General features: G+C 33.7%; 2 protein-coding genes across 2 annotated transcripts in view; one reads left to right on the top strand and one right to left on the bottom strand.

Moving 5' to 3' along the window:
- LOC134851899 (hemicentin-2-like) overlaps positions 1 to 16,638 on the bottom strand; it is a 78,518-nt gene extending 61,880 nt beyond the window's left edge. The window contains exons 1-5 of the mRNA XM_063868174.1: positions 16,247 to 16,638; positions 14,865 to 15,140; positions 6,839 to 7,051; positions 3,496 to 3,635; positions 2,774 to 2,897 (exon numbers count right to left, since the gene is read on the bottom strand). Of these exons, the coding sequence (XP_063724244.1) occupies positions 2,774 to 2,897; positions 3,496 to 3,635; positions 6,839 to 7,051; positions 14,865 to 15,140; positions 16,247 to 16,292 (799 nt within the window). The 5' untranslated portion in view covers positions 16,293 to 16,638. The remainder of the gene's footprint in view (positions 1 to 2,773; positions 2,898 to 3,495; positions 3,636 to 6,838; positions 7,052 to 14,864; positions 15,141 to 16,246) is intronic.
- LOC134852138 (signal recognition particle receptor subunit alpha-like) overlaps positions 1 to 25,947 on the top strand; it is a 394,981-nt gene that overhangs the window by 93,856 nt on the left and 275,178 nt on the right. The window lies entirely within an intron of this gene.

Below are 25,947 nucleotides of genomic sequence, written 5' to 3'. Positions count from 1 at the left end.
TTTATGATTGGATAAATTAAATGTTTTACCAATGTAAAGTATTTAATATTAACCAATCATGATCCATCTAACTAACAACCCACTTATTTGTAAGTGCTGAAGTTACTTGTAATTTCAGCACCAGAGAGATTTGAATTTAACTTAGAAATTAGTTGGACTCTCCCGAGCACTTCAGCAGCCGCAATAAACCAGTATACCCTAGATCTATTGAGCCTAGCAGAGACTAGTTAAACAACCTGAGACTAGATAGTATAAGAGTAAGATTAGGATCGGTATTAGACTAAGAAGTTGCACGAATCTATCCGGCCGAAAATAAGATAGCGTGACGAGCAGACGGTGTACCCTATCCGAAATTACTCTATGAGTTACACTTCGGTCCTAACTCACTTTTAAAAATGAAATTATGAGTAAAAATCAACTACACTCAGCCTTAAAGGTAATGGGAGCAAATATGTTTTGATTTAAGACAACCAGTATTCTGGTCTTCTGAAGATAGGTTTTTGCCTCTTTAATTTTTTTTGATGAACGATTACATATCGTTACTGAAAATTTATGCGCGTCGATCGAAGATCACTCAATTTTCCTAAATAAGACAGAAACCAGAAGTCTCAGAATACTGTTCCACATTTTTTTGATGATGAAACAATATATGAACTATATCTGAACAACATACAAACTTATATATGAACTATTGAAAAATTTATCAATGAAACCACTTTTCTTATAGCTTGTCCCCGCAGTACAATGCTTGCTGACTTTTTTTTGCTTTTGGCAATTATTTTGTTTTTGAATCAGTAACGCATTAGAAGAAAGAAAATTTCGTACTCTATTGTTAATTCAATAGGCGGCATTATTCTATTTTGTAGAAATAAAAATTGTCAAAAAATTGAACTCAGGTCTTTGGTATCTTTAATAACCTATAAATAAAAGCGCACAAAATGATGTTTGTGATCATCCTCCGTAGCTGATAAAATCCCAATTGCACATTTTTTTCTTAGTTTCTTCTAAACTTTGGAACAAGTAGAAAAAAATTATTGTTTCGTTTCACGGATAAAATCAAAAGTTTACAAGCTCAATTTACAAAAAACTCCACATAAGTTCTAACGATTACAGAATTTCAAAAAAAAATTGATCAAACTATTCTCAATAAGCGATCAAGAAGGACATTGATACGTATAAATGAATTTCTTCACCTATTCAGCCCAAATTATCAAATTTCAGTGAATGAAAGTCGAAATGACTCATGTTCGAATGCGGTTAGCTGAAACTAATTACATTGCCGATACTTATTTTATGAAAAAAAAAATATTAGAATTGATGCATTGTTAAATTTTTTCTGACTGAAAGTTTTATTTAAAAATAGTTGGCATTTTACCAAACTATACGTAAAATGGGGTTTCATTTTTTATGACTAATCAAATCGGAAACTGGCTCATCAAATCAAATCGTTCATGCTAAAAAAACGACAACAAATCTCCAACTTCAATAACTTAGCGATTTATTTGTGATACCAATTCTACTTGGCACATTTTTTTTTCAATTTATCGCCAGGTTGCTTAAATATTATGAAAAAAGCATAAAAAATTAAATATCATCTTGAGGCGTTTCCATTATGAAGATTAAACACGCATGTGGCAAAGTGTCATAAAATTTCTAAATTTATGACACGAATCGGAATTAGTCTAGAACGTGATATAGCACTTGAACTTGCAACAAAATGTGCAATAAGCCACCAAGTGGAGATGATCAAGTGAAAAACCACTCCATCCCAATCATTTTCACTTGGTTGGGGGTCACTTTTTCAGCCAATCACAATCCAGTTTTTTTGCACGCTGACTCACTGCAGATTTTTGCCGTTTATTTTAGGGAGGTGATTGCTGACTTGGTTAACTTTGGGGATAACTGTTCACATGGTCCAACCAAGCTTTAAAAAACGTTTTAAAAATGTATGATATAATTATAGAAAAAAAGTTTGTCTCGCTAAGAAGGCTCAAAATAGATGAGCATTGCTTGTCTTTCAAAAACTTTCTTAAGAAACGCATTCCAAATTTTGAGTTTTTTTGATACTCAAAATACTATTATCTAATTTTAAATATTCATTTTGGTGTAAAAAAAATTGAAGGTAAAAAGTGGGTAAGTATGGGCTTCATGTGACATGTGAAAACATGAAAAATGAGTAGTTTTTTGTTAGATATATATCTCATATTTTCGGTTTGTCATCCTTTCGGATCATTGAACCATCCCACTTAAACTGCTCCACCTTTTATGGTGCCGAGTAGACCAATTTATGAGGTCGTTTAGATGAACATCCGATATTCAGGCATGACTTGCAGATGACACACCTGGTTAGTTTATATGGGGACAAAATGACAATTTTATGACAATTCATCTTCAAAAACTTATACTTTTTATTATAATTTTCCAAGAAAAACTGACTCTAAGAGCGGTCGGTTGTGTACCTGACCGATTTGTCCATGAAAAATACGGAAAGCAAAGGCAGTCGATTGCTGTACAAGTAACGCAAAATGTTCCGCCCACAATGATATATTAGTTTATAAGTTTTAAGAAAAAAATTGGCTAAGGGACATTTGAAACAGCGACAAACTCGACACTGAAACAATTTTTTTGAACTTTTTGTGAAACTGCAAATCAAAACTGAAAAGGGTTTAAATTGACAAAACTTGACCTCTTTGAACACAATAAGCCTACTTGGCGATGAAAATTGAGCAGAAACAACTACCGACGCGACCATTGCCAAAAAGGATGCACTTACAGAGGACGTCTACGGTCATGTGCCTCTGATCCCCTGGGCCAATCATATTGTCCGCTTTGCATGTGTACAGTCCCCTGTCTGTCTTGGACACATTATCCAACAGGAACTCACTACCCCGCGCAATCTGAAAAGCAAAACACAACTATTATTTTTCGGTTAGTTGTTAGGCACTGAGACCAGGGGCCAGGGGCGGATCGAGGATTTTCTCGAGGGTGGAATCGGATTTTCAAAAAAATTACAAAAAAAATTGTCGGTTTTTTCCGACCTTTTGTAGGTCAACTAAATTGGTTTTCTGAGCGCTCTCAGAAGACTATAAATACCCTCTTTTGACAATCCGCCCATCCCTTCCCCCTCTCTAAATCCGTCACTGACTCAGACGACAATTTATAAAATGAACCAAAACCCCGTTTTAAATAATTTCTGCGATTTTCTTACGCTGGTGTTTTGCGCGATTTTTTTTCGAGACTTCTGGGGAGTTTTTTCAAAAAGTTTGAACGTTGAGAAAAAAGTCCAGTTTTCCCAAATTTCATTGTATTTTTTCGCTGCGATGCATCCGCCATCCTTAACTGCAATGGCTGAGGTTTATACGCACAATTAAATGAACGGTTTTGATCACTCTCGTTGATTATTTTTGAAACTCCTAATCTTAGAACTTCTTTTCTTTTTTGCTAATGTTGAAGCGTTGAGGCGTTCATTTTGTAGGTTTATAGATATAATCTAACAATCATGTTGTCGGTGGGTGCCTTGTGCCAGGTGATGATGGGATCGGGGACTCCCGAGGCCTCGCAGTGCAGTTCCAGAGAGGATCCCAGCAGAGGCAGGAAGGTGTCGGCACCAGACCACGACACTATCTTTGCAGGCACTGGAACAAGAAAACGATACATTTTTACAGCAAAAGCGACATTATATGCTAAAATTTACTCGGAGCGTGGCATGTGTAAAAATGAGTGGAAAGAGAGTGCATGGTTTTGAATGATACCTACCAAAAAACGCTCAGAAATGGACTTTTTAGTTTTTTTCTCAAAAAACTCAAAAAAATTTCAATTGAAATTATTTTGAATAGCCCATTACCGTGCCAAAGGGGAAGGCGAGGGGTACTCATTTTCTTTTAATTAGTCACAAATAGCTTTTGTTAAAAGAAAAACTGACAAAAAAAATTGATTTTATGCTGATCAGACCAAAGCTTAAGTGTTACAATTTGAGTCGTGTTTAAAATTAATCGAAACAATTAGCTGCCTCAATTCAATTTAAAACAGTTTCGTAAGGCGGGATAACTTGCCACGCGTGTAATTTAGAAAACGAGCAGTTTGGACATAACCGCCACATGTTACTATAGTGCTGTACACGCAACTGGGCCCATAAAGTTCAAGAGATAGATTCCTCGAGGAACCAGAGTGTTGTAAAGTTGGTCTGAATGAGAAAACCACCCAGAGCATATATATTCTTCAGGTTCTTCAAATTTCAGAGCAAAAACTGAACCAGATATTTATATCAGGCAAAAGTGACCGAAATTTTTTCACAAATTGAATTTCTTTGATTTGATCTTGTGATTTTAATGCTTTGCGTTAAAATCTTGACGTTAATCTTTACGTTTGTTTGATTTTTCTACATTTAGACTCTATTCGTATCAAATAATCCTAGAACATTCAAAGCGAGACAAAATTTTAAAAAAGAAGTAATTGAAATTTTTAAGAGCGCTTGGCCAAGCGGTGCAGTCACTTGTTTCAAAATCAAAAAGTAATAAATTCAAGTCTCGGGTCCAAAAAAAAGTTTTTATAACCTGCCTTAACTTTTAAAATCGAAATCCCAAAAGTGGAAACTGAAAATATTATGGCAAAGTCGAAATGAGTCAACTCGCTTGGGCCAAACGGAAAGGAAGGGCAAAACTTGATAACATTGATCATTTTGCCGTCTTCAGAATGGTTCTAGCAAAACTCTGGAAATATCTAGGCTGAAAATATCTTCTGAAATTCTGAAAAAATCTTCTGAAAATTCAAGTTACAAATTTTGAGCTGTGGCTCATCTGAACGACTGTTCTTGTTTTAAGAGATGTTCTGAACTTCTGTTTCTTGCTTTAAGATAAAAGACATCTCAACGAAATTGAGGCATCTGTTAAAGTTTGTTGGTTTAAATATGCGTATGCTTCATAAACTAGCTTTTCGTTAAATTTGTTGGTTTTAAAGGATTTACAATGTTAGCAGGAACTCGAGAGCAATAATAATGACACTCATGCCTACATTTGGCAATAGTATCAGTCAAGCATTACTTGTGTATGTATGTGTGAACAATTTGAATCCTGTTTTAATTATGTCTCTAATTTGCTACTCAAAGGAAAATTTTGGTCTACTAGCACACTTACGTGGCTTTATCAAAATAAAGTCTTCTATTGAGAGATTATCAATTTAACCTGGTCGTAAACAAGTGGGGCAGTTTTCCAAGTGGGACAGCTTTGGGACATTTTTTTCTGGGAACCAAAAGTCTTGGACAATTTCTGCATTTTGGACAGAAACGAATTGGAATTGATTTTGTTTTCTCGCTTTTGCGTGAAACTTAAATTGAAGCGTGCCGCATTAAATTGAGACTTTTTGTAAGTTTCGCAACTGATGTACTTTGGCACTGTTGAACACCCCCGCAGGATTTTTTGACGGAGAAGAGAGGGTTTCTAGAATGTTTCACTTGACCTTTTTTATAGGTCGACTGAGGTGGGGGGATAGCCATGCTAAGCGGCACGCGACGAAAAATGAGAAAATTCAACTGCGACAAAAATGAGGATTTCGGAACTTTTGGACAACATATTATTTTTCGGCACTGTTGTATTTCGGCACAGTTGAAACACCTCTAAAGGCAGTAAAACAGTGCCGAAGTACAACAGTGCCGAAAAAAATGATGTCCATCAGTGCTGAAAAGCACCAATTTTGGGCACCGTTGAACACTTTTTCATTTTTGGCTGGCCTATAAAAAGTCTACTGAATTTACTGATAATTTTTAAAAGAGCAAATAAAATTAATTATAATGTTAATATTGTGCAATTTGATTGGAATAGGAACATATATAGATTAACCTTAATACAAATTCGTAATGATTCAAAAAAATTGTGTATCTGAGGGCAAATGTGCAATTATTTTTATTTTTCTGATTTTGTTGATGGTGGTTATTGATGGTTATGTTTCTTGAAACGGTTTTTGAAATCAATTCATTCTGTAAAATCTGAACAACTCAAACAATTTTCACTTAGTCTTTTATAGCTCTTCATGGTGCTTTTTTGCAATCAATTCACAAACAATTTTAAAAGTGCAACCAACTCAGTTATGTCGATTGCTCCATTGATTAAATTAAATTAAAATCTTCTTCTTCTTTTCAAGACCATTTCATAGGCGGGTGACAATTCAAAATAGAATTTGAAGCTGATCGAAAAAATTATAAACAGGGCTTTAGAGTTCACCAAAAAATATTTTCAACAAGAGCTGAGCTATGATTCACCAGCTTTAATAAGAAAATTGAACTAAATACGAACTTGAAGCCAGTTTTTTATCTGGTTAGAAAAAAAACAGCTATCGCTCTGTCAAACATATAAGAATAGTACTTTTAGAGCTACTTGAAATCATTTTTGCCCATTTTTAAGACAATATTAGACTATAAAGCAAGGTTTTGTACTCAATCTTTAATTTTTTCTATAAAGCAAAAAGGAGCAGACAACACAAAAAGTGCACGGCGTCACTAGATAAAAAAACAAGCCCTTCAGTCAGGGACGGATCCAGGATTTTCTCGAGGGCGGGGGCGGACTTTCAAAAAATTTTCAAAAGTTTTGTCGACCTTTTTTTTTTTTTAGGTCGACCAAGTTTTTTTTCCGAGCTCTCCCAAAGCAATTAAAAGACCCTGTTTTGGCCAAATGGTCAAATTTTCTGTGCTGCAAAAGAATTTCCATCCATATAAACGATTAATTGAACGGTTAATCATACCCAAATTTTTCACCTTGTAAAAAAGTTCACCTACTTTGTTTTTTTTGGAGGGTGTTGTGAGATCACGGGGGTTCGAATAGGTAACAAGATCCGTCTAGAATCTTACCTTCAACAGTAAGTGTGCGTTTGAAGAGACTGTCGTCGTTTGCATCGAACACTTTGCAGAAGTAGTTTCCACTGTCTGCTTCTCCGTCTAGCTCCTCTAAGTTGAGGGCAAAGGTGTCCTTGTCAATAGAGGCACGTGACTCCCACACCTCTTTGATGGTCGCCACTCCGTACAGACGAAAGCCCAACTCCAAAGCCACGTCCCAGTTTTTACCTAAACAAAACTAGTTGTCATGTCGTTTGCATTTATAACCCATTATAAATTTTTCACCGAAAACTTTTTTTATCACAATGAAACTATACAAGTTATTCAAAATTATGATTTGCCTGGAACTTTTTTTGCGAATTGGAAAAAAATTTGAAAAACTTTAGTCAGACTTTCAATAAAAACAACGGAAATCATTTTTTCTATTTTTCAAGTTTCCACTAAAAACCACCTCAGAGACGTTATACTTTCAGTGCCTCGCCCTCATACAAGGGAATCTTATTAACCTGTTCAACCTGTTATCTTTACAGGCCAAGTCTAATATTAAGTGACGAACAAGGCTCAAGGCTGCTCGTATATCAAGTCAAAGAATCGAATGTTTCGACTGCCCCATAACGCTAAAGAAATGAATTTTTTTGTTTTCCTTTTATCCCCCACAGCCCATGTAATACACAAAGAAATGTATTTAGCGTCTCAAATAATATCAAAAAGACTGCTCTCGTATCAGTGCAAAGCCTTAAACATTCCGACTGCTCTTTTATTGTTCTCGGATAGTGTTTGGTCAATTAAAAATTGGCAAAACTATGAATTTTACAGCTGATAATATCAAATTTTAAGAGTTCAAATTTGAGTAGTGTATGGAATCATTAAGCTGCTGTAATTCAATTTGGAACAGTTCTATATATATTTTGCCATATGTAACGTATAAAACGAGCCGTTTAGACAGACTCCTGGCAGGTTACGATAAAGGCGGGTTATTTTTTTCTCCATGCAAATTTCGACTTTTTAACTAGTGATTTTTGACGAATATTTTTATCATTCGAGAAGTAGTTTGTATTGAGCTCAAAATTAAAAACCTAATTCACCTGTGATCCTTTTTTGTAAAGTTATGGGTGTTTGGAGTTCGCCATTTTGGCCAACTTTGGCGCAATATGTTTCGTGCTATTAACGCGCAAGCGAAGATTTAATCCATCTTAGAAAACATCCCTAATTGAAATTAGGCACGCAATATAGTCCAATTAAAACTTTGGTCAGCAAAAAATATCACCTACAATACACGTGCGGAGGAATGATTTTCAAAAAAGAAATGACAAAAAAATTTGATAATTTTTATTGTTTTTTGAAAACTTATCAGGTTTTCTTACAGTGAAAACTCAAAAACTACTCAATAGGACTGAAAAAACAGTCAAACATTGAGCTTTTTGCCCTGATATGAGTAGTCTTGTTCTTTTTAAGATCAAGAAAATGATTTTTTTTTCAGATTGTAGAGAAAAAATTTTTCAGTTAAGCAGTCGATTTTTAACTGAACAAGTTTGCTCGTATCAGGGCGAAGCCCTGAATGTTCCGACTGCCTTTTAAGGTTTATTGAGCAGCAGTAATACATAAAAAAAATTAAATGAAATAAAATAGAATGAATTTTTTTTTTCTAAAATTTGAACTTTTTTATGAAAATCATTCCCCCACACGCCATATAAAGTACAAAAAGATAGATTTCGCTTCTTGTAACAAATCAATTCTGGCAAATAAGCTTCTTTCAACCAATTTGGAACGATTTCTAAGACGGATTAAATGTCAGCTTACGCGTTAATAGCATGAAATATATCGCGCGTTAATTGTCCCAAATTGGCCAAAATGGCAATCTTTAAACCCCCGTAACTTTACGAAAAATGATCACAGGTGAAATATCTTTTCAAATTTGAGCTCAAGACAACAGTACCTTTTGAATGATATAAAAAATTCTGTCAAAAACGGCTAGTTTAAAAGTCGAAATTTGTCTGAAGAAAAAAAAAACCCACCCCGAGCACAAATATTCCGTTACTTTCGTATCGAAAGTCGGAACAATAAGAAAAGAAACTACCACAAGCATAACTATTCAGTCTTTTTCTTCCAAAAACGGATCAAAAACGCAACACTTGGACACAGTATATATTACCTTAATTAGTTTTGAAATCATCATGAGCGCTTTTTGTTTTGTCACTTGCTCGTTAGAACGCAATAATACTTATATTGTTTGAGAGTTTGAGCAAAAACGCAAAAACAACAATTTGTATTGATTTTTCAATCGGCCGATTTTGCTGTTTACGCTACGCGGTAATACAAAATTGGTGACTAGCACGCTTTAATTTTTCTTAACTGGCCGCAGCAGTCCCAAATTCGAACCCCCATAATTCATAAAAAGTATCACAGGTGAAACATGTTTTTAGCATTGAGCTCAGTTCATCAAAAGTGTTTACACTATATTAAAACGTGATCAAAAATTGCTCACTAAAAATTTAAAATGTTCAAACTTGTCTGGAAATATGAAAAACCAAAGAACACAATTTATCTGTCACATTTTTTGAAAGAACAATGATATGCAAAGTACTCCGATTGTTTCCTTCTCAGCACTGAGAAAAAAGTTTAAGACTCCGAATTTTCATTTACTGTTCAAGTTTCTCCTCGAAAGAATTTCAATACGATGCATCATTCAATTTACTAGCGTGATTTTGTGTTTATACAAATTTTAATGAGAAAACATCTATTCAAATTTCATTCCCGTCTCCCGACAACAAGGCAAAGGTTTCCCATGAAAGTTATAAAACCTGTTTCTGCATACTGATTATTCAAATTTGGTTTTAAATGGAAAGCCAATTTAGAAACTGAAGCGATCCAAAAGAGAATTTGAAAAAAAATGAGCGATTGAAATTTTAAAATTTCATTTGCGTTATAAAATTAAATGTTAAAAGCTACTTAATAACTCCAAACTTTTCTGCGATTTTTTTAATTGTTTATCGATAAAGCCATTAATATTTATCAAAAAAATCCAGTAGTTCTTTTTGTTGAGGAAACGGATACTAGTTTGCATCTGCAGCTTTCGGTTTGCTTTCATAAATATTTGAAAGTCCCTTCTGCGCCATCTTTGATTTTGTATGTTCACGATATGATTTCCGTACTTCCAAATAAGAAAATCAAACTCAATTTAAAATTCTCTCTCTTTCTCGGGTCGATGTCCGCATTTCATGTCCAGGCTTTTACGGCCAATTTTCGGCTTTTTCAGACTTATAACCAAAAAAAGCTGCTCAAATGTTCCAATGTTCAACTGCATGTGAATCATGGAAATTTTTTCAAACGATAGATTGAGGTTAGTTTTCTAAAAAAAAAACTTTATTTTCTGGAACATTTTTCTATATACGTCCAGACCTTAGATATCAGTCTCCTTTTCAAAAGAATCACTTTATTTTTATCGAGAAACTACATGCAATAAGGTTCCCTAGGGGTATTAGTAATATAGATACCTGTTAAGCCCTTAAAACTCTCCCAATACTCTTTTTTCACCCTTAGGACAAAATGCAAAAGGCGATGATGATATGTTCAAACACTCCATTTTCAATTCTCAACTTCAAAGAATCAGAATAGAAAAAACCAATTTAGAAAAGAAAACATCACAAGAGAGAAAATTGAAAAGGAAGTACCTTATCAGGGCGGCTCATTTTGAAATTGCGGTCCCTCAAAAAAACGAAACCTGTTTGCTCAAGAAAGTCAATACCATGTTTTAAAACAAGCGTTAGGAAGAAAAAATAAGAGCAATAATGGGAAATAAGAAAACTAATGGGACTGGAAATTAGCATATCATTATGGAAGCAGGGTGCTGTTTAAAATTCTGGAAACATTTCAGAAGGTGGGCTGAACACGTGACAGGTTATTCACGGGTTGTCTGTTTGGGTTTTATTCGCCCACTGCGCTCATTCATTCACATTTTATTCACACCACAAGGGGGTGCTGTTTTTGACGGATACAGTTCAAACAGCCGACATAGCCTTGAGCCTAATAGATAAAATTACCAACATATCGTCATCACTCCATTGTTTTTTTAAATTATTACTACAAAACTGGAATGCAAAATATCTGAAAAAATTAAGTAAATCTGAAATTGAAAGACTTTCAAAATAAGCCCGTGAACAAAAAAAAGTATTAGACACTTTTAGTTTTTTTGTGTGTCATCGTTTTGCGGCAAATTGTGGCTCTTTTTTGTTTCGGCTCGGCGGTTTATACGCTTGCAATTCACTCAGCACCATAGGGGGTGATGTTTTTGACATCTAGCGCATTACAGAACTTGTCAGGATGGATTTTCATGCTAATCTTCACCTTCCCATGGGAAAGGGAAAATAAAGGAAAATCTAATGTTCCCAAAAAACTAAAGACGCAGTTAGCTGCTGATCGTTTAAACACAAGCTATTTGCATGTAACTAAAACAGGATAAGTGATCAGTAACGGTGGTGTCTTTCCGGAAATTGGAGGGGAAATTAAACTTATTAGATGTTGAAGGTCAATTGAAGGTTGAAGTTGAAGGCATTAAAAAGAGGCGTTATATATATCACAACAAGTGTAATAATCAGCCTTCTAAGATTCACGTGAAAAGGAGAAGAAAAGTAACATAGAAATTCGGTGCAAGAAATGAGGTTACTTCTGAAATATAACCACAAAAAAAAATGCTTCGCAAACTCGGTTTTTAAAGCCTCACGAATTTGTTCACTATTGCTTTAAATATGCAATAAATTAGTTTCAGTCAAAGCATTATTTAAAAAGCAAAAAAAATGAACCAAAATTGATTAAACGTTTTATTTAGGACAGACAGAAGATTGCTGTTAGATTAATCAATCAGCAACAATCACAACTGAAATTAAACCGATACGACATTTTATTTTTGTGTTAATTGATTTCGCGTAAGAATAATTTTCTACATATGGCAACATAAATCGACCTACCTAAAAAATGGTGAAACGAAAAAACGAAAAAAAAATTGAAAAAAGAAAAATGCTTTGTCAGAAAGACACGTGTTAAAACTATTGATATAAACGTCTGAAAAACTGAATAGAAACTAATGGGAAACATTTTTTAACAATTTCAAACTCTAATTTTCCTTTTCCCCCTCCCCTCACCTGCTAATTTTTATATTTGGAATTACTAATCACTTTGTCCGATTGACATGCAGACTAATTAGGCAATGACAAACATATTTGGTCTTCATAATTAACCTCGTAAAGCCACTCGTTAGACCATAAAATTCATGTTTGAGTGTGGTGGGGGAAAAAGGAAAAAGAACCCACCAAAAACTCATTCTTATTCGCGTATACTTCCACATGCCAACTAAACTATTACTTATTTTAGAATAAATTTGTATAGTTTATTGATCTGGGAATATGATATATATATATTTTTGGCGAGGTCTAAATTAGTCTGAAATTCGATCATATTCTGACCAGTTTTTGTTGAAATTAAAACAATTTTGTTTGAATTACTTTTTAATTGAAATCGAATCAAGGCTGAAAGAGCACTGTGATGCTTGACTTGACTACATACTAGTTTTCTTTAAAATAGTCAAACCGGTTGAAATAATACTAGCTACACTATAGCTCCTTCTGATTAGTTGCAGCGTCGCGTTCACTACAAAAAGGATAAGTTTTTTTTGAATTTTGATTTTGAGTCAAATTAAGCCATAGTTTCGAACTTGATTTAGTTTCGAACTTAAAATACAAAAAAGTTGGTTTCCTGGGTTAAAGAAAGCCTGTTGTTCCGATTTAAAAAAAATGGAGTTTTTATGCTCGGGTTTTATTTCAGACCCATGTAATTAAACTATCACCTTTAAAAATTGTTTAAATATCTTAAACATAATAAAAGTTTGAGCTCAAAATTGAAGCTACGCTCTACGCGCGACAAAATATAACGAAATTATGACGGTGGAAAAAGCGTTATTGCGCACTAAAATTCAAACTTTCAATGACCGCGAAGTGCATTCAGCGAATTAATTTGCTTTAGAAATTATTCCGAATTAAATTGCGGCATGTTATTTTGTTCAGTTTGTTCAGTAACAGATAAAAGAACAACAATTTGTAGTACAAATTGAATGTGGGTGGAAGATTTGAACTAAATACAAAAAAAGACACCTCACATCAGGGCGAAACCCTTAATGTTCCGACTGCATTTTAATTTCAATGAAGTAGTTTAAATTTAAATAATTGATGAAATTTCCAAAAACCAAAAAAAAACTTCAAAAAATTTTTTGTTGAGGTTTTCTGAAAATCATCCCCCAATCAATATGTAAAGTGGGTACAAAGTGATTTTTTTGCACATAGCAATGTATTAAAAAGATCAAATATCATGCCTCAATCCAATTTAGAAAAGTTTCTAAGACGGATTGAGCCTCCCCTTACGCGTTAATAGCAAGAAAAAGATCGCGGGCTTAATGTCCCAAAATGGCCAAATTGGCAATTTTTAAACCCCCAGAACTTAACAAAAAATGAGCGCAAATGAACTATCTTTTCAAATTTCAGCTCAGAACAACAATAACTTTCGAATGTATATGCCATATGACATCAATAATACAATAGGACATTAATAACTTTTCCGTCAAAATTTTCGGATGATATATAACTTTTTCGTCAAAAGCCGAATTTTAATTGGAGAATTAAACATCCGAGCACATATATCGAAATTTTCTTCGAAAATAGTCGAAACAAAAATAGTATGTTTTCTTTGAAGTTTTTAACTGAATTACCAGAACAAAGTCATTTTCTTTCAACAATCGATTTATAAAAGCGTGCAACTTTTTCTTATTTTTTTAACTCTTATAGTTTTCAACGGACTGGTCTTCAATTTTAGCCTTTTTGTCGGTATTCTATGTGCTTTTGTGCTCTGAAAAATTGTATGGCATATCGTTGTTCAATGAACAAGCTGTTTCATTTGTGCTCTTGAAATAGGGCAAAAATGAAATTCTCAATCATTATACATTGCTCTTTTATCAATTCGAACGCAGTTTTGAAATTTCGATTGCAGTTTTAACGCCAATTCAATGTCTCTAGGTCAGAATTAATTTTAAAAATTTAAGACGTCCGATAAATTTGTTGCAAGCTATAGCAAGTGCGTTGATTGTTTTAGCCTCATGAACCATTCCAAATTAATTTGAAGCTTCTTCATTGTTCAAAATATTTGTAAGTAGATTGGAACTATTATAATTTGTACTTAACACTGTAAATGAAGTTAGCTTCACCCAAAATTTTTAGCCAAATTTTGCTTTAGACACCTTAAAGTCTGGACATTCAAGGACTCGACTTGATTCTTGCAGTCATGTTGGATATCAACTAAAGATGTTTAAAAACTACCAATTGAAGAGAGGTAAAATTAGAAAACTATCAAGGAAGTTTGCATGATCTTAATCAGGGGAGGATTTACGTGGGGAGGGGGTCGGATATCCTCCCCTCAGGGATTCGACCCTCTGCCGACCCAAAGTTTTCCCTTTGTACTATTTTGACGGACCCTAAAAATTTTCGAAAGTTGGCTCCAATATAGACTAATTTTTAAGGGGAAGCGCGCGCCGAAAAACGCGCTTTTTGTCAAAATTTTCCAAAAAGTGCCTAAAAGCTCCGCCTTTTCTGGCTTGTTTTTTTTTTCAAACTTTTGCCTGCGGCGCAGAAAAATTAGCCAAAACAGAGAGTTTTTAGTGCTTTGGGAGAGCTCGGAAAATCAATTTGGTCGACCTAAAAAAAATCCGCCCCCTCCCACCTCGAGAAAATCCTAGATCCGCCCCTGATCTTAATAACAACCCAACGGATTCGTCGATTTTTCCATTAATCGTTTTCCACTGAAAATGCAAATAATTTCATCCAGTGAAGAACGTTCCGGTAGTAATTATTATAATTATTGCACGACTATTTTCTAATTTGAGTTGAAAATTGACCAAATGTTCGGCCGGTTCGAACACTTTGACCAAGAAACCTGCTCTCTTTCTCGTTCAAATTTCTCGCGGTTCAATATAATTGAAAATAATTTAAATATAGTAACTTACCGAATTTCCAAACGACAATCGTGTCTTTATCGGATATTTTATCAGTGTTTGAGTCTGTACATGGCATTGTCACTTGAGATCCCTGCCGACCCACGAAATTGGTCTGCTGCATGTCCAGATAGTGTACCGGAATGTCCACGATAACACTTCCGTCCTCGTCCCACTTGTAGACAGACGGTGATGACTCACCAATGGTGTTCCGCACAGAACAATCACAAGGCTGGAGGAGAGAGAAGATGAAGAGAAGAATCGCTGACACGAATGTTGTTTTCGCATCTGAAATAAATAAACAGGAAAACATGGCAGTTGTTGAGTAATTGAAAAAAAATGTCAATTAAAGTTTGAAAGCAAAACTTCAAACTGAAATATTGGAATCAAATATTCCAAATGATCAAAACTCAGGTTTGTTTGACAGCTTTGTTTCACAACTTTTTGGGGAGCTTTGGGGAAACGGTAAAAAAACGTTCTCATAAAAAAGCATTTATTAACGGAGATCTGCTATCTTCATATATGGGTTTCAGTTCATTCGTAAATTTAGTGAAGGAAAATTAAGATAAGACCGAACAGAAAAGGTTTTCGAAGTTATCCGTAGAACCTGCTACTGGTGTTCTACTGGTGATGAACGCGATGATTGTATTGGTTTAAATTGTCAGCAATTGATCTTTCAGGAGTTTCAGATGGAAGCAAAGAGCGACAAGTTCCGCAGTCATTTAAATTATGATAACATTCGGTATTCTAAGGTAACGGGTAAACATTAAATACGTCGTGCATGAATCTGAGGACGGGTACCTTAAGGGGCGTGGTCTTACAACCCCTCCTTTGTTAAGATAGCACTTCGTACTCAAGGCTTGAACTTTGAGAAATATTTAGCTTTAACAATGGTCAAAGATGGAGGGGAGGAGGAGCAGCAGGGGCGGATTTAGGATTTTCTCCAGGGGGGGATCGGATTTTCAAAAAAAATTTGAAAATTTTGTCGACTTTTTTTTAGGTTGTTCAAAATGCTGAGCGCTCCTAGAACACTATAAAGACCGTATTTGCACAATTTTTTTATGCAGCAGGCGAACTTTTGAACAAAAAAAAAACAGGTCAAAAAGCCGTTTTTGGGCACTTTTTGGAAAATTTTGACAAAAAAACCGCATATTTTTGGGGCGCGCTCCCTCTCAAAATTAACATTTATTGGCGCCGAATGTGCGTTTAAAAAAATTAGGTTGGTCAGCCAAAAATAGGTTTCCTAAAAAGCACCAAAGGAGGGGGGCCTTTGGGTTGGCAGGGGGTCGAAAAAAAGCTGACGATACCGCCAAGAAGTGTCTGATTAACTTGTATCAATGCACAAATACTGCAAAATCTTTTTTAAAATAGAATTACTTCAAAAAAGAACTCACCTTTCTTCGATCTTCTAAATGAAATCCAAGTTTTCCGCATCTTCATTCTGTCAAATCCACTTAAGATAAGACTGTCACAGTGAAAGAAAAACTTTCAATCATCAGGCTTATCCCGGTCGGATCCAAGATAAACATCTCAACTCCAAGGAACGCATGTTTGAATGCAGTTATAAACTGTTTATACTTCTTTATGATAACAATCGCCTTAACCAACCGATGGATCTCTCGCAATTACGTCAGACAAAATGATAGATGAAAAAATTACTGAAGGAATATCATCAAAAATCAAAAGATTTTTAAACAAAATTAAATTTTGCAAAATAGGTTTGTATAAGCCAAAAGTGGAAAAATCCAGGTGAAGTTTGAATCTATATTTGATGTCTTTTTCTATTTCCAGCAATATGCAAGCAAATAGCGAATTTTAGATCTTTATTGTCTATTTTCCTTTATTTTCAGGCATCTCATCCAATAGAATTTGCTGAAAAAGTGGTAAAATAATTGCAGTTGGAGCACTTTTTTGGGCCATTTTTGAAGATAAAAGTAAAAAAAATACCGTGTGTTGTGTTTGAAGGTCGGTTCATTTTGGCATGTTCATTCAAACCGTTTAATTCAAATTAATCCCTCATTTCTAAAGCGATATCCCCGGTCGTTTAGAGCTGGCGTCAATCCCGTGTCACGCTTTGTGCTCGAGACAAAGATTCGGATTATGAAAAGGCAAATTGTGTGAAATGTTTCACTTTTCAACCACTGGTGTAAAGGAGGTTCTCTTGACATGCCCATTTTAGCAAACAACACTTAAAATAGCCTGTAGTTTTCTTACAAGTCCGCGTAAATCATCTAAAATGAAAAAATAGATTTTATTTTCACAAGCGCAAAGAAAATTACATTATTTCTTTTCAGTCTTGATTTTCATTCAAAAACAAATTTGCGTTCTTTAGAATAAACTTGACATCAAATTTCATGATTTTTTCTTTTAATTTGTTCTCGAACAATTTAGCATATGTGAGCAGGCTACAAGCCTTACGGTGTCGAATCTGATAGACGCTACAGCAAACATTAGGCTAACAATGATAGCCGGTTGCTGAGCAAACAGAACAGAATGTTCCGATCATAGTCTTAAATTACAAAATTTTATTTTTCAAATTAGTTTCGTTTTTTTTCTGTAGGGTGCGATAAAAGAACTGAACAAAAAAAACTAGGCGTGGTCATAGTCAAATAAGCCAAATCGAAAACAGTTTCTGTAGAAAAATGACTTGAAAAAAAATCGTAAAAATATTAAGACATTTTTTTGCAGAAATTTTTTGAATTCTTGATTCTCAAAATGGCACAAAAAATTTCAAAAAGTAATTTTACTCAAAAAAAAATAAATTTTCACTATTGTAAGCCTGCAAATTTTATTTTGGCAAACCTTATTAGCTCGAAAATAGACTGAAAATCAAAAATTTCAAACAGGTTTTCTAGACAAGGAGAAAATTTTTTAAAAACTTTTTAATGTCGTTCAAATCACAACTGAAAGCGTTTGAACATGAAATATTACTTGAAGCATTCCAATAATTGTTTTGATACCTGATTATGCGTGGGAAACAAAAACATCCGAATACAAAGTTCCTCCACGTTTTTCAAATGGTCTGAACAATAACAAGACTGCTCGAATTTGAGCGACGCCCTGAATATTTTCAGATTACATGAGATATCAGAAACCATTAGATAAGAATTCAAAGTTTGTCTGAAGAAAAAAGCACACTCAAAGACAATTAATCCGCCACTTTCTTTGAAAGTTGGAACAACAGTTGTTATATCACATATAGTCGTAGTAAATGCTACCATTCAGGGCAATGGGATCTCCGAAAAATAAAAGGCCCACGTCAAAACTTGGCTGAGACTGTCTGGTCATTAAACCACTGTTTCAACTGAGACTTTACTCCAAACCAACGTTTATTGAAGAAAATTTCACTAAAAGCTTTAAAAAATCAGCGCTGTGAAATAAATTGATATTTACTACTTATAACTTGTGTCTGAAATTTGGCTACTTTTTTGATAGCTTTGTTCAATCTCAGAATTTTTTAAATTTTAGTCCTATCCTTTTTGCTTTGATCTATCAGATTTTTCTTTCTGTCCCAAAGAACGCGGACACTTCTCTTTGGTCTATATAGTCTAGAAACAATAATTTTTGGTCGCGATAATCCGGAAATTCCCAATCTTGCATGCAATAATCAAGAAATACCGAAACTGGTTGCAATAGTCCGAAACAGTGGTGGATTTAGGGGGGGAGCGGGAGGCGGACGCCTTCTTTTTTTCAGGGATTCGACCCCCAGCCGAACCAAAGGGTTTCCCTTTTGTACTATTTTGAGATATCAATTTTTGGCTGACTGGCCTTGAAATTTTTCTAAAGGCGTCTTTGGCGCCAATCTATACTAATTTTGAGGGCGGGAAGGGAGCGCGCCAAAAAAACGCAATTTTTTGGTCGAAATTTTCCAAAAAATGCCTTGAAACGCTTTTTATCTGGCCTTTTTTGTCAAAAACTTGCCTGTGGCGCAGAAAATTTGGTCAAATTTGGGTCTGTATAGTGGTTTCGGAGAGCTCAGAAAATTAATTTGGCGCCTGGTATCAAATAAAAACCACCACCTCAGTCCGGGATTCTTGTTGCGTCCACTCAGTTTTGATTTCTATGTGGTGAAAACCTCGGCATGGTTGTACTGATTGGTGTCTGTAGTTTTACTAATGGTGGTCGTTGTAGCATTGTATTGTGTTTCAAATCCCAGGGTGGTAAAGTTCGTAAGGGTGACTTTTTGCTGAGTTTAAATAGTCAGAAAATTTATCCATTGCTGAAAGGATGGTTAAAAATTTTTTTACTTCGAACTGGATATACTATAGTGCAAGACGCCGATCACTTATCAATATCATAATGAAGAAATTGGATTATAAGTTCTTGTTCATTTTTTATTTAGTTGGAGGTGAGTAGCGACTTCCCAAAGCGTACCTTCAATCACCTCTCGAAGAACTAAAAGAAAATTCTGGAAAACTCAGAAAAAAAACAATCCTAATAGACAATCCGGTTGCCGTGCATAGAGAATGAATGTTTGACCCCCGTGAAGTGAGAAATGATTTTCGAAAAAGAATATAAGACAAATAAAAACAAAAAATTTTCAACGTTTGTCAACTTTTTTTCTAGATGAGTTTTTTTTGTTAAAAGGATTGATAAAATAGTTGAAGTAACAATAGTTATAAATACACAGTATAAAAGCATAATTAAGTGAACGTAAAAATTAGAGAAATGCTAAACTGGAAATTGAGGTTCGTAATAAACACAGTCTGATACATTCGAAAAATTATTATTTTTAAAAATATTGAGTCATTTTTGAATGTCTTTTTTTTGACATTGAGAGAACATATGTACAGCAGAAATGGCTCAATTACTATGTTTCTAATATGCCTCAATATTCACTTTTTTGAAAAATTGACTGGCAGAGGTCCATTCTTTCAAGTGTCGTCAGCTTCAGTTTCAAAAAAGTCAAAACTCCATACTGAGGTTTTTTTTATTTTACAGATTAACTTTTAGAGAAGGCCAATCAAAAGCCAATCAAAAGAAGACCAAGCAAGGCTTTTTATCTAACTCTTTAGTGAATCGTACTTTAATTTAGCATATGTTACCTGTTCTAGGAACTCGTTTACTCTTTCAACCGACTCTTAATTTCATTATCTGCACGGAGATCTTTACAAACATGAACTGAAAATACCGCCCACAAACTGGAACATATAAAACTAAATTTTTCATTGCAAAAAACGCGTTTCATTGCGCTTTGAAATGTTTCGTACAAAACTCCAATTTTTGTCTAAAAACATGCAGCTATATTTAAAGCACCATCCGGAAGCTAAGTCCGCAGAAGTGTAATCCAAAGAAAACTACAAAATCTGGCTGAAAGCCAAAAAAACTCACTCCTTGTAAAAGACAGTTTGAAATTTAGATATCTGAATTTCAATTTCTAGCTTCAAGTAGTGATAGAATACTTGCCTTCATAAAGAAAATTAACAAAGGACTTATACTTTAAAAGTGTTTGTAATATTATGAAATTCCTTTCCAAAAAAACACAGCCTCAGTACTCAACAAAACATCTGGTCTATCAAATCTTCGAAGATTCCTTCTTCCTTCTTTTGTCAAACACAATCTTTTGGGATAAAAAAGATCTTATAAAAAGAAAAACCTTAAAGAGAGAATTTTTTTTTCTCTATTTGGAAATTATTAGCTACTTCTAAACGCGTACCTTCATTCAGCATTCGAAGAATAAACAGACAATCATGGAAAAACCAGAAAAAGTTATGAAAACGACCGTTCCGGTTTTTGGGCAAATTGATTATGATGTTCCGATCACATTGAAGTGAACATTAATTTTTGACAAAAAAATATGACAAACAAAAATCAAAAATGCTCATTGATTATCGGTTTTTTTCAGTATGTAGTTTTTTTTCTAACAGGTGCTAATAAAATATTTAAGGTAAAATGGTATTCAAAAAAACACAGTATAATAGCATAATTAAGTGAAGGTAAAAATCAGAGAAGAGCTGAACTGGAGCTAAAATTCTTATCAAACGCAGTCTGATACATTCAAAAAATCAAATTAAGATTTTTTTTTGGGTTGATACCACATCATGGTTTTTAGTGAATCCTATTTTATTTTAGAAAATTTCACCTGACTTTTTGAGCTCATTAACTTATTCAAACCGTTCTTTTTGTGATATTCTCAAACATGATTTGAAAATACCAGTCATAAAAAAAACGAAAAACTAAAAATTGCCAAAAGTTTCCAGGGAAAAACGCTGAAAAATCAGAACAAACTTGAGTGGTTTTTAAGCAATATTTTTTCCGTACCACCCAAACGGACCCACTCTGGCTTAGAAAAAGTAAAAATTCTCATCTCGTGGTTAATCTCAAAAACAAAAACTAAAGTTTAAAAGGTGAGATAATTGTAACCAAATGAACTTTTTCAGTAAGTACAAGCCAGATGATAGCATAATGAACCCAAAACTGAATCAACAGAAACGAATCGATACTTTTATGGAGTCTACTAACACGCTGTGCGACTCGGCTTATGGGGAGTTCTTTACAATGATTTCAAGAATATATCACAGTTTGAATAATTTTTTTTTAAATGATTCTGCTGTGCTTGAAGCATGTTTTTAAGACAATAGGGAGTATAGCTTTCAGTTTGTCAAAAGGTTTTTTTTCAGTGAATCTCTCAAACTTTTCTCCGATTCTAAATTCTTTTTCGAGATACAAAAATTAAAATTGAGTTTTCTCTTCATGAGTAGATTCAAAATGCTGTAAACAAACGAATTTAATTTGGGTCAATATATTGTACTATAATGAGAATTTAATTTGTTATTTTTTTCCCGTTTTTGAAGTTTAGTAGCAATTTAGTGTGGAACGCACTTTTAATCACTTTTTGAAGAAATAACAGACAAGTAATAAAAGCCAAAAAAAATCATAACAAGCAATCCAGTTTTCGTGCAAGTAGAGCATAATAATCCGACCCCATTGAACTAAAAAAAGGTTTTTAAGCAAAAAATGACAAACAAAACAAAAATTTTTCATCATTTTACAACTTTTTTTTTGATGTATTTTTGTTAAAAAGCCGAAAATTTACGTATGTTTCCGGATGTGTGGGCTTAGACACATTCTCAGCTATCTTGAAACCACCATCCGGAAAGTAAGTCCACAGACGTGTAATCTGAAGAAAAATACAAGGAAAAAACTAGAAGCAAAAGTAAAGTACTTCTAGGTAAGGATACGTTGAAAACTGAAGATCTGAATTTCAATATTAAGCTTCAATTAATGATTAAAAATTTGCCTTCAAAATCGAACGATAACAAATGAGATACACTTCAATAGAATTTCTACCAATAATACCTTCCTTTCCAAAAGAGTAGAGATTCACTTCTTTTGGACGCAACCTCTCCGAGATCAAATCCCTGAATATTTTGTCTGCCCTCTATCTTCTATAACAAATTTTTTGGTTGAAAAAACCTTATAAACCTTAAAAACATCCTATAGAAGACCTAGTGGCCCTTTTTCCCAAAAAATCACAGCCCCCAAAAAAATTGTCGTATATCAGCTCAGAAACCGAAAAATTCCTACTGGCTTCTATTGTCCATCGCAAACTTTTGTAATAAAATTTTTTTTAAAAAACTTTCAAAAAAATCTTTAAAATGAGAAATTGGCATCATAATGAGGAAATTAAACTATTAGTTAGTTTCCTTAATTGGAGCTTTGGAGCTATTTTCTAAAGCGCATGTTCAATCAATTCTCAAAAAGTAAACACAAACACATGGATAACCCAAAAAAAATTAAAACGACGGTCCAGTTTTTGTGCAAGTTGATCATATTGTTCCGACCACAATGAAATTAACAACTAAAAAGAAAAAAAATCAACATTTCAATTTTCACCTTTTTAATGTAATTCTTTGTTAAAAGGCGGAGAAAAAAGTAACAATAGTTTTAAAAAAACAAACACAATATAATAGCAGAATTAAGGAAATAAAAACATGAGAAGAGCTAAGCTGGAGTTAGAGTTCTTATCAAACACAGCCTGATACTTTCGAAATTTTTATTTTTTTTAAAAATGGAAACATGCTGAAAGTTTTTGTTTTGGATTGAGACAAAATAATGCGTTTTTTGTTTTCAGAAATCAAAGTACAACAGAAAGGGTTTGTAATAGATCATTACTAAGAAGAATGTTTTGTTAGGTCTTTAATAAGACTCACTATTCGATTTTTTGGAGCAATTCAAAGTTTATTGTCTTTTTTTTCCACCTCTTCAAACGTTGTGGGCTTCGGTTCAAACAAAAATTAGTCTGTTTTTTTTTAGTTTGAGAGGTTTACTTTTAAGGAGGATCATTCACGCAGACTGAATTTTCAATCTAAATTAGTAATGAAGCGTACCTTATTTTAGCAATTATTATCTGACTCTTTGTCACATGCTGCACAGAGATCTTCACGAATTTTAACTAAAAAATACCGGCCATTAAACACGAAAGTTTATGAAAATTATTCCTTCGTTGCCATGAAAGTCCAGGGAAATTGCTCAAAACCCAAAAGCATTTGGGCGGTTTTTGGGCGATACGTTTTTTCCAGACTACCCAAATTGACTCAATCTGGCTTAAGAAAAATGAAAAAAAATTTGCGGATAATCTCAAGCAAGCAAAATAAAATGGAAGATTTTTAATGAAAAGCTAAAAAGTATTAAGTGTTGAAGAATTGCAAGCGAACGAAAATTTTCAGTAACTACACGCCAGATATATTTTTATGCTTTTCGCTTCTGCTGCCGCCAAAAACAATTGACTTCAAAACAAAAAGACAAATATGGCAAAAATGTTATGACAGAAGCACCCGTGGACATAATTATTCCAAACCCGCGGCTAATGGGAAGCTCTTAAAAATGATGTCAAGGCTACATCACAATTTAACTTTTTGTTCTGGCGCTATTCCACAAATGCCTCTGATGTATTTCAAGTTTTCTTCAAGACACATAGGAACCAAATATCTTAACTTTTTCTCCAATTTTGAGTTCACTAAATTGCTCTCATTTAATGGATTTAAAATGGATATACAGAGTGTATCCTTTTGAGAAAATTAAGTTATTTGTTTTTTTAGGAACTTCGATTCACCTCTGCTAGCGCCAAAAATCGAAAAGACAAAAAATCTAGCGCTAAAGATTTTTATGACAGAAGCATTTTGGGGCGTAATGAGTCCAAAATCGAGTTAGCTGAAGCAAACTGCTGCAGTCTGCTTATGAGAGTTCGTTTAATTAATTTCAAGGGTATATCTCAATTAAGGTTTTTGTCTTATCTCAATTAAGGTTTTCGTCTTGGCTCTTCTTTACAATTGACCCTGCTGTATTTGAAATATACTTTTTGACACAATGTGCTTTTCGACAACAAAGGTTTCATTTTTTTCAACATTTTTCATTCAGTGAATCTCTCATTTTTTTTCAAATTTCATTTTTTTTTTCAAGAGACAATAATTAAAATCATTTTTTGTGTGGAAGTAGATCTAAAAAGCTGTAATTAAATGGACCAAATTGGATCCATATAGTGTAACATAATGAAAATTTTAAGTTCTTAGTTGTTTTTTCTGAAATGTATTTTAGTAGCTACTTCATAAAATGTACAATTTTTCTCGAAAAATTTACAGACAAAAACGGAAACACCAATGAAAAAACAGAAACGTAACAGACGGTCCGGTTTTTGCTCAAGTAGAACAAAATGTTCCGACCACAATGAACTGAACAAATATTTTCGAAAAAAATTGACTAGCTAAAACAAAAAATCAGCTTTTTCTTGATATATTTTTGTGGATAAAGGGCGGATAAAGATGAATGTTATTGTTTTAGTTCAAGCAGTTTTTGTCATGAACTCCAAATTTCTAAAAAGTAGGCGGTGTCTTTGAAGAAACAAAAAATTCTGAGCCGGCTTGCGATTTGTTGGAGCTGTAGGTTATCATACATGCAACTATACAGAAAAGAACACCCAGAAGCTAAGTCCACAGAAAGGTATTCTAAAGGAAAATACAAAAATCTGGCTGAAAATACAAAAAAAATTCTTTCTTGAAAAGGATAGTTTGAAATCTGTACTTCACTATTAAACATCAATTAGTGATCGCATTCTTGCTTTGCAAATCGAACAAAAACAAATTGGATATGCTGCAATAGATTTTCTAACATTATAACCTTCTGTTTCACAAAATGCAACCTGTTCTCAACAAAACGTCTCGGCTATCAATTTTATGATTATTGCGATTGCCCTCCTTCGTCGATCAAATTTTTTTGTTTGAGAAGAATTTTACTTTTTATGTCTTCTCTTCATTATAACTTATTTTCGCATTTATTCAGAAATTGACAATTGACCGTCTTATACTCCACTTTTTCAAATAATGTCGGCTTCGTTTCCAAAAAAATAGTCTGCATTTTTTTTTGTTTTCACTTTTTTGGAGAATCAATCACAGAGAGTGATTTTTCAGTATAAATTATAAGTGAATCCTACTAAATTTTGGCAACTGCTACTTAACTGTTTAAGCTCAGTAACCTGTTCAATCCATTCTTAGCATCATATTCTGCACCGAAGTTTCCACCGAGATACAAAAATTAAAATTGAGTTTTCTCTTCATGAGTAGATTCAAAATGCTGTAAACAAACGAATTTAATTTGGGTCAATATATTGTACTATAATGAGAATTTAATTTGTTATTTTTTTCCCGTTTTTGAAGTTTAGTAGCAATTTAGTGTGGAACGCACTTTTAATCACTTTTTGAAGAAATAACAGACAAGTAATAAAAGCCAAAAAAAATCATAACAGGCAATCCAATTTTCGTGCAAGTAGAGCATAATAATCCGACCCCATTGAACTAAAAAAAGGTTTTTAAGCAAAAAATGACAAACAAAACAAAAATTTTTCATCATTTTACAACTTTTTTTTTGATGTATTTTTGTTAAAAAGCCGAAAATTTACGTATGTTTCCGGATGTGTGGGCTTAGACACATTCTCAGCTATCTTGAAACCACCATCCGGAAAGTAAGTCCACAGACGTGTAATCTGAAGAAAAATACAAGGAAAAAACTAGAAGCAAAAGTAAAGTACTTCTAGGTAAGGATACGTTGAAAACTGAAGATCTGAATTTCAATATTAAGCTTCAATTAATGATTAAAAATT

This window comes from Symsagittifera roscoffensis, chromosome 7 (genome assembly GCF_963678635.1).
Source record: "Symsagittifera roscoffensis chromosome 7, txSymRosc1.1, whole genome shotgun sequence".
Lineage (NCBI taxonomy): Eukaryota > Metazoa > Xenacoelomorpha > Acoela > Convolutidae > Symsagittifera > Symsagittifera roscoffensis.
This window is presented reverse-complemented; position numbering and strand designations above follow the sequence as displayed.